Source organism: Trichechus manatus, unplaced genomic scaffold, assembly GCF_000243295.1.
Source record: "Trichechus manatus latirostris isolate Lorelei unplaced genomic scaffold, TriManLat1.0 scaffold00083, whole genome shotgun sequence".
Classification (NCBI taxonomy): Eukaryota; Metazoa; Chordata; class Mammalia; order Sirenia; family Trichechidae; genus Trichechus; species Trichechus manatus.
Genome location: NW_004444019.1, coordinates 9006226 through 9015948, shown reverse-complemented (window position 1 = coordinate 9015948; position 9723 = coordinate 9006226). Strand labels below are relative to the sequence as shown.

The window sequence follows — 9723 nt, the reverse complement described above, 5'->3', positions numbered from 1 at the left end:
CCAGAAAGTGAGATAGTTTCATGAAACTTAGGAAGTCCCTTTGGTTTGACCGAAGTACAGTCACCTGCATTGTGTTTAGTTTTTGGTCAGTTATCTTTCAGAACTGTCCTCATATGCAAATCCAGCCCACCAGACTTTATGCCAGGATGGCAGGGGCGCTGTTTCATTCATCACCAAATACACAAAGCCTAGAACAGGATCTGGCACATAGGAGGTAAAAACAGGCACTGATTAAATGAATCAATTGAATGAATGAATGAACTCATGAGGCACTCTTTGATATACATTCCATTTGCTTTCTTTCCTAATTGATCAATAAACATTGGTTAACTAATAGTCCACTTCCATTCTTATGCTGCACTTATAAAAATTCCTGTCCTATTATAAAATGATCAGAATTGCTGATATATCATTAACTGCCATTACAAAATCTGCTAAGTGTACACTACTCCATTCATCCAAAGAACACTTGTTATTTACCAGCAGAATATGGCTTTAAGCTTGCTCTTACAAGTTTAATAGGTAATATTAAGTTTTGACTCATAGTAGGTCACAGAAACTGACATCAAAGTAAGAGAAAACGCTGGAAATAATTAAACCAAAACACTTAGTATGTACAAGGCTCCAGATAAAAGCCCAACCTGTAATTTTTCAAAAATCCCCAAGCAATGTAAAATTGAAGTGTTTCAACTATGATTATACTGGAAAAAGTCTCAAGTTTCGTGTGACACTTCCTGAAAACCTGCCTATAAGGTGAACTTTAAAAATCATCCATGTTAGTTTGGGTTCTCTGAAAAACAGATGCCAAGAAGCATTAAATATGAAAGAGATTTATTAGGGGAGATGTCTGTGAATGATAAAGGAGAGGAGTGGGGAGGGTCTGCCACCTGTGAAGGTGAGAGAGAAGGAAAGGAGAATTGGGGAGGAAGAGTCTTGGAAAGCAGCACAGTTCCAAAAAAGTTTCAGGCCAGCCAATGAGGAATCCCTGAGCCAAATCGCCATCAGAGGAGTGAGCCAGCAGTAACAGCCCGCCATGCTCAGTCACTGGTTGAGAACAGCCCAGACCTCAGCAAGAACACAGCAGTGGATCCCAAGGGGCAGCACCTGGGGTTCTCAGTTAACTTTGCTTCTTGCAGAAGATCTGATAGACACACTTCCATGGCCAACACGTCGTCTTTTGTTAAGTACCAAACTGACAGCCCTCAAGTTTTTTCACTGATGTTTGATAGACACAAGACCATAAGTGTTTTCATGACACCAAACTTTATAAATTTGGCAACTGTCAGGAAACATGTTACTACTAACAGAAGTTAAGGGTTCTATTGTCTTAATACAAAATTTTGAAGTTTATAAATTATCTTTTCCCTATCACGTATCATGATGATTAGCATGGAACACTAGCAAGACTATACGATACAGGAGAATTTAACATAATATTTTTAGAATGTTAACTTAGTAAAAACCTTTGCTAATTTGGGCTAATTGGAGATCGACTAAATTATACAATATTCTTAAAGGAATGTAGTTATTACTTAGCAGCATACACAGTAATTGCAACTAGAAGAACAAATGTTGACTAAGAGAGACTGATACAAAGACTGAATGACTAGCCCTAATTAGTGCACTAGTAAGTTTCTGGGAAGAAAATACTTTTTTTTTAAGTTTATATTCTTAAATAAATCTCCCTTCAATCTTCTCAAATGATATCACACTTATAATTCATATCACACAATTATCAGCCTATTGCATTCTATCTTCCACAGGGTCTGCAAATCCTCTTCCTAAAGAACCTGCAGCCAGGGATGCCTTAGGGGAGCCCAGCTGTTCCCGCCCTTCCTTCATTCCAGATCTGTAAACTAGACTTGACTTTTCCTGACCCAGTTGTCAAAAGACCACAGGGCAGGAGCTTTTGAGTCATCAAAACTGAACAAGCTGGCCCATCCCATCCCCTGCTTTTCTCATATTTGCCCTCTGTAGCTGAATTTTATGTTTCACAAACTAACATATATTTCAGCTCAGTTCATCTATGCAAATCACTACCTTTCAACTAATAATTTTTTTCCCCCTCATGTGGTTTAAATCTTCAATGGATGGTGGGAAATATTTCATTTCTGGCACACTTGATGCACCTCTGCAGAGCCCTCAGTCAACCAATAATGTTTTAATGTTGTATTCACATTAAAGGATTTCATCTAAAATTTCGAACTTCCGTTTCTTAATCCCCCTCCCACACCTCCCACCAGGGAGCCTAGAGACCTGCAAAAATTCATTAAAAATGATTTAAGGATAGAAAACCCTTACTGGACACAACATCTTACTCACTTAGTTTATGTGTATTTAATCATTTGATTATTACTCATTTAATCCTCTCCACTGCCCTATGAAGTGGAGCTATTATTTCCAATTAAAATTATTACTCTTTCCAGTTTACACAAAAAGATACTGAAGCACAGGGAAGTTAAATAACTTACCTAAGGTCACACAGATAGTAAGCAGTGGAGCCAGAATTTGAACCCTGATAATCTGGCGCCTAGTTAAGAGAGCTGCTCAAAATACAATGCACTCTTTAACTCACATTTGAAAAGCCACTGTTACCCAGCACACAGCAGTACAATCATCTAAAAAATTTTATTTACATTTGCATTTTACAAGCAACTGATTAAATTAAAAAATGCTGCAGTAAGTTTCCCACTTTAATCATTACTTCTATACCTCAATACATTTAAATTCAAATTAGTATGTGCTAACTTGGAATCTACTTGACGTCAATGGGTTTTTGGGTTTAATGTAGAAATATTTTCCCTTTCCCAACTTACAGCAGCATATTTTCTTCCAAAACCATCATATATATTTTTAAATGCATTGTAGAAATCCGATGACTTAAAGGATGTAAAGAAATTAAATAATCAGAAATAAGTTAATTCAGATGTATGTATTCAGAAACAGATAACTGAGGTTAAAGTATGTGACTTAAAAGTCAATACAGCGTCCTTTTCGTTCCCAATCTCCATATCGGGTAGGTTCTGGGCCCCTGGGTCCACCCTTTTCTTTGGTAACAGGATTAACGTCATCTGGAAATTCTAAAGAAAGACAGATGTAAACAAAGCAGTTAACAGAGATGGTCAATTCTGACAACAGGGTTGCAGAGTTAATTGACTAGATACCTACTGACCAGGTTACTATACAGTTGTTTTTCAAATTTTTGAAAGACTTATTGGCTTTTCTTATTGTTCATTACAACCACCAACGATTCCAAGCAGGAGTAAGACAAGCAACCACTTAAGTAGCCATGACACTGGTCATTTTTGATCCACTAAGACATCAAAACAAGGACAGCTCCCTGCAGTCATCTCCAAATGTCCCTGAAGCAATCTGACAAACTTGGGCTTTGATGAATTACTGAGATCATCGCCTCTATGACATGGGTCATAAGCCACTTCAGTGGTTCTGAAGACTACAAGTCCAAATTCAGGCTGTCAGCAGGGTTATGTTCTCTATGAAGGCTTTCAGCTACAGCATAACTCCACTGTCACACGGTTGTCTTCTCTCTGTCTCTCTCTGTTTAACTCAGGACTGGTATGAAAAAGAAATGCATAGTGTGAGGACTGGGAAGAGTCCTCAATGTGGAGCTTCCATGTCCCAAAATGGACACGTCACCTCCCAAGTACCAATGTCTTTCATCAACCAGAAAGCCTCTGGAATTTTTATTGTGAATAATGCTACAATGAACATAGGTGTGTATGTATCTGCTAGTATCAGTAGTTTTAGTTCTCTAGAATATATATCTAGGAGTGGGATCGATGGATCGTATTTCTATGTCGTTTTTTTTTTTCTTCTTCTTCTTTTTTATGGCACTTCAGGTGAAGGTTTACAGAACAAATAGTTTCTCATTAACCAGTCGTACACATATTGTTTTATGACATTGGTTAGCAACCCCACGACATGTCAACCCTCTCCCTTCTTGATCTCTTTTTTTTTTTTTTTGGTGAAAATATTCTACGTCTAGTTTCTTGAGGAAGCACCATAATGTTTTCCATAGTGGTTGCACCATTTTACAATCCCACCAGCAATGTATAAGAGTTCCAATCCCCCCACACCTTGCCAGTATTTGTTGTTTCCTGTTTTTTTTTGGTCAGTGCCATTTTTGCAGGGACAAGATGGTATCTTATTGTAGTTTTGATTTCCATCTCTCTAAGGGCTAATGATCATAAGCATCTTCTCCTGTATTTGTTGGCTGCTGAATGTCCTCTTTGGTGAAGTGTCTGTTCATGTCCTTTGCCCATTTTTTGATTGGATTGTTTGACTTTTTGTTGTTGAGTTCTTGAAATTTTCTACATATTTTAGAGATTAGACTCTTATCAGATATGTCGTTGCCAAAGAATTTTCCCCAGTCTGTAGGTTCTCTTTTGGTAAAGTCTTTTGATAAGCTTAAGTATTTAATTTTTAGGAGGTCCCAGTTATCTAATTTATCTTCTGTCATTCATGCATTTTTGGTTTTGCATAATAGGCTATTTATGCTGAAAATTAGGTCCCCTAGTTTTGACCTTATGTTATCTTCCTGGAACTTCATAGTTTCAGCTTTAACGTTTAGGTCTTTCATCCATTTTGAATTAGTTTTTGTGCATAGTGTGAGATATGGGTCTTGATTCATTTTTCTGCATATGGATATCAGTTTTGCCAGCACTATTTGTTAAAAAGACTATTTCTTCCCCATTGAATGGACTTTGACCCTTTGTTGAAGATCAGCAGTCCACAGATGGATGGATTTACTTCTAGGTTCTCAATTCTGCTCCAGTGGTCTATGTGTCATTCATTGAACCAGTACTAGGCTGCTCTGATTACCGTGGCTGTATAGCAGATTTTGAGATCAGAAGTATGAGACTTCCTACTTTGTTCTTCCTCTTCATTACTGCTTTAGCTATTCGAGGCTTCCTTCCTTTCCGTATAAAGTTGGAGATTAGTTTTTCCATTTCATTAAAGAATGTTGTTGGGACTCAGATCAGGATTGCATTACCCCTGCAGTTTTTAAATGAACTGTAAATGTACGTCTTTTTCCTGTTTTTGAAGAATCATTTTAGGATACAACTTTCATATCAAATCAACTTTATTACCTACATTAAAAAAAACAAACAACAAACCTGTTGCAGTCGAGTTCATTCCGACTCATAGTGACCTTACAGGACAGAGTAGAACTGCCCCATAGGATTTCCAAGAAGCACCTGGTGGATTCGAACTGCCGACCTTTAGGTTATCAGCCATAGCTCCTAACCACTACGCACCAGGGTTTCCATTACCCACATTAGTGAATTAAAATTCTTGGAGCACTCTCAGCCTCTGATCTGGGAAGTAGTTGTGTGATTCTAGATTAAAATGGAAGGTGTAGAGAATGTTGAGTGCAAATCCACAGTGTTTAGAAGGTTTTGAAACAAGATTACTTTGAAGGAGTCACTTTTTCTCAATGCCTCAGTTTGCTTCTCTGTAAAATGGAAACACAAACAGTACCTGCATAACAGCTGTCTTGAGGGCTAAACAAGGCAATACATGTAGAGTTTAGCACAATGCGAGGTACATAAGAAATGCTTGACTAATTTTAGCTGAGTATTACTGTTTTGCATTATAGGGTTTTGGCTTCAGCAACTGGTTGGCTAGTACTGTCATTTATGAACACAATAATAGCAATTATCATTGTTAACACTATGAGTTCATAATAGGAATGCCTACCAAGAGTCAGGCTCAATTATGAGCACTATACACATTAACTCATTTAATCTGGATAACATTCCTATGGGATAGAAACAATTATTGTCCCCATTTTAAAGACGGGAAAATCAAGCAGAGTGAGGTTAAGAAAGTTGCTCAAGGTCACACAGCTACTAAGTGTTGAAACTGAGTTTGAATTCAGACATTCTGCCTGCAGTCTTGCTCTTAGCCCATGCACTGCATTGCTCTGCATATAGAAAGAACAGAAGCAGAATCAGCTATCTGAAAGAATTCCAGTTCTTAAACTGTCTCCATAGAAAACTAAAAGATCATCACCAAAATCATGTAACCCTTCTTTAGGCAAAAGAAAGAAGATACAGAATTTACCTTAAAAAAATCAAGTATGCATTCATTCTTTCATTCTTACTCTACTGTAAGTTCTCTCTGACCCACATCATCATTTTGTTTTCTAAAGAACACTCTGCTTTATCTGAAAGTTGGCATTTCTCTACTGTACCATTCCTCTGAAAGCCTCTCTAATGGAAGCTCTTGTTTCTCCCACATCACTGAGGAGGACTGGGCAAGACAGGGTCATGAGATCTCTGCTCCACACTGCTGCTTCCAGCCTCTTGTTCTACAACCAAGTGTCTACAACCTTTCCTCTTTTGAATTCCACACCATTCACTTTTCTCCAGTCTTTCAATAAACTCAGAGACACTGTTCTATCTCTTGGATGAGATAAGTATGTGGTTCATAGCTTTATATCTTTCTCTCCATCATCCTTAATACCAACATCCACTTTAATGAATCATCTTATATCGGTGTCACAGAGGTCCCCAATCCTCTTTCTAGCGCTTTTCATCTCCACTTCTGCCATCCATTTGGATTTTATTATCTCTTGAACACATTCCTTCTCCAAATCCCACTTAAGCTCTCTTCTTTCTGACCACAACAGCCTATCTTTCCATCTTCCTTCTTCCTCATGTTTATTTTACCTAATGTTCACACTCATTATTACCTATAGTCTTCTGAAACTTTTTATTCTCACCCAAACCACCCTGGTTCATGCTCTTAGTGTTCCATTCAAGATTAATGCAATGGTTTTCTAACTTACCTGTTTTCTGACTCTCATGGCCCCAGCCTAACCTGCACAGGAGCCTGAATTAATTTTTCTAAAACATAATCCCTACTCCACATTACACAAAGTGGAAGAAGCCAGACACAAAAGACTACAAACTGTATGATTCCATTTATATAAAACCTTGTTGTTGTTAGGTGCCTTCCAGTTGCTTCCAACTGACAGCGACCCTATGTACAACAGAATGAAACACTGCCCAGGCCTGCACCATACTCATGAACACTGTTACGCCTGAGTCCACTGTTGCAGCCACTGTGTCAATCCACCTCATTGAGGGTCCTCCTCTTTTTTGATGACCCTCTACTTTACCAAGCACAATGTCCTTCTCCAGGGACTGGTCCCTCCTGATAACATGCCCAAAGTATGTGATATGAAGTCTCGGCATCCTCGCTTCTAAGTAGCATTCTCCCTGTACTTCTTCCAAGATGGATTCGTTCATTGTTTTGGTAGTCTGTGGTATATTCAATAATCTTCGCCAACACCATAATTCAAAGGCGTCAATTCTTCGACTTCCTTATTCATTGCCCAGCTTTCACATGCATACGAGCAAACTGAAAATACCATCGCTTGGGTTAGGCGCACCTTAGTCCTTAAAGTGACATCTTTCCTTTTTAATACTTTAAAGAGATCATTTGCAGCAGATTTGCCCAACGCAATGCAGTGTCTGATTTCTTTACTGCTGCTTCCATGGGTGTCGACTGTGGATCCAAGAGAAATGAAATCCTTGACAACTTCAATCTTTTCTCCGTTTATCATGTTGTTGTTTATTAGGCCAGTTGTGAGGATTTCTTTCTTCTTTATGTTGAGGTGTAATGCATACTGAAGGCTGTGGTCTTTGATCTTCATCAGTAAGTGCTTCAAGTCCTCTTCATTTTCAGCAAGCAAGGTTGTATCATCTGCATAACGCAAGTTGTTAAAGAGTCTTCCTCCAATCCTGATGCCCCGTTCTTCTTCATATGGTCCAGCTTCTCGGATTATTTGCTCAGCATACAGATTGAGTAAGTTTGGTGAAAGGATACAACCCTGATGCACACCTTTCCTGACTTTAAACCACACAGTTCTTGTTCTGTTCAAACAACTGCCTCTTGAGCTATGTACAGGTTCCTCATGAGCACAATTAAGCGTTCTGGAATTTCCATTCTTCGCAATGTTATCCATAATTTGTTATGATCCACACAGTAGAATGCTTTTGCACAGTCAACGAAACACAGGTAAACATCTTTCTAGTATTCTCTGCTTTCACCCAGGATCCACCTGACATCAGCAATGATATCCCTGGTTCCATGTCCTCTTATGAATCCAGCTTGAATTTCTGGCAGTTCCCTGATGATGTTCTCCTGCAGCCACTTTTGAATGATCTTCAGCAAAATTTTACTTGTGTGCAATATTAATGACAATTAACATCGATAATTTCTGCATTCAGTTGGATCACCTTTCTTTGGAATAGGCACAGATATGGATCTCTTCAGTCATTTGGCCAGGTAGCTGTCTTCCAAATTTCTTGGCAGAAAAAAAGAGTACTTCCAGTGATGCATCCGTTTGTTGAAACATCTCAATCGGTATTCCATCAATTCTGGGAGTCTTGTTTTTCACCGATGCCTTCAGTGCAGCTTGGACCTCTTCCTTTAGTACCATTGGTCCTTGATCATATACTGCTGACTGAAATGGTGGAATGTCAACCAGTTCTTTTTGGTACAGTGACGCTGTGTATTCCTTCCATCTTCTTTTGATGCTTCCTGCATCGTTCAGTATTTTTGTCCATAGAATTCTTCACTATTGCAACTCGAGGCTTGAATTTTTTCCTCAGTTCTTTCAGCTTGAGAAATGCCAAGTACATTCTTCCCTTTTGGTTTTCTTTCTCCAGGTCTTTGCACATGTCATTATAATACTTTCCTTTTTCTTCTCAAGGCACCATTTTAAATCTTCTGTTTGGCTCTTTTACTTCATCATTTCTTCTTTTCTCTACTCTACATTCAAGAGCAACTTTCAGAGTCTCTTGTGACATTCATTTTGGTCTTTTCTTTCTTTCCTGTCTTTTTAAGGAATTCTTGATCTTCATGTATGATGTCCTTGATGTCATTTCACAACTCTTCTGGTCTTCAGTCATTAGTGTTCAATGTGTCAAATATATTCTTGAGATGGTCTCTAAATTCAGGTGGGATATGCTCAAGGTCATACTTTGGCTCTCGTGGACTTGTTCTAATTTTCTTCAGTTTCAATGTGAACTTGAATATGGGCAAATACAAAATCCTAGAAAAGGCAAAACTACAGTGATAGAATGTAGATCAATGATTGCAAGGGGGTGGGACTGACTGCAAAGAGGCACAAGAGGAACTCTTTGGCGTGTTGGAAATGTCCTATACATTGACTGTACATGGTTATACCATTATAAACATTTGTTAAAATTCATCCAACTATATACTCAAAATGGGCAAATTTTATTGTGTGTGGATTATACTTAAATAAAGTTGATTTAAAAAAATCCCTACAAAAAAACATTTAGTGCTTTCCTCACTGCCCACTGCCTAAAGCTGTACATATGCTGCAACCTGGTGTTTCAGGCCCTCTCAGAACCGAACCTACCTTTCTGGTCTCCTAGTCTGTTAACCTACTATATAAACTTTATGCTCCAGCCAAAGACGCCTCTCAGCTATGTTTTGCATATATCCAGCCTCTTTCTCTCTCCCCTTTTTTTTGTTGTAGTTTAAAAGAAGTTTACATTTCAAGTTAGTCTCCCATACAAAAATTTGTACATACATTGTTATGTGACTCTAACTGCTCTCCCCGTACTGTGACAGCACACTCTTCCTTTCCACCCCTGATTCCCCATGTCCATTCAACCAGCTCCTAACCCTCTCTGCCTTCCCATCTCACCTCCAGACAGA

General features: G+C 38.5%; 1 protein-coding gene across 1 annotated transcript in view; it reads right to left on the bottom strand.

Moving 5' to 3' along the window:
* Positions 1 to 2843: 2843 nt before the first annotated feature.
* SDHAF4 (succinate dehydrogenase complex assembly factor 4) overlaps positions 2844 to 9723 on the bottom strand; it is a 37201-nt gene continuing 30321 nt past the window's right edge. The window contains exon 4 of the mRNA XM_023735931.1: positions 2844 to 3080. Coding sequence (XP_023591699.1) covers positions 2971 to 3080 — 110 coding nt within the window. The 3' untranslated portion in view covers positions 2844 to 2970. The remainder of the gene's footprint in view (positions 3081 to 9723) is intronic.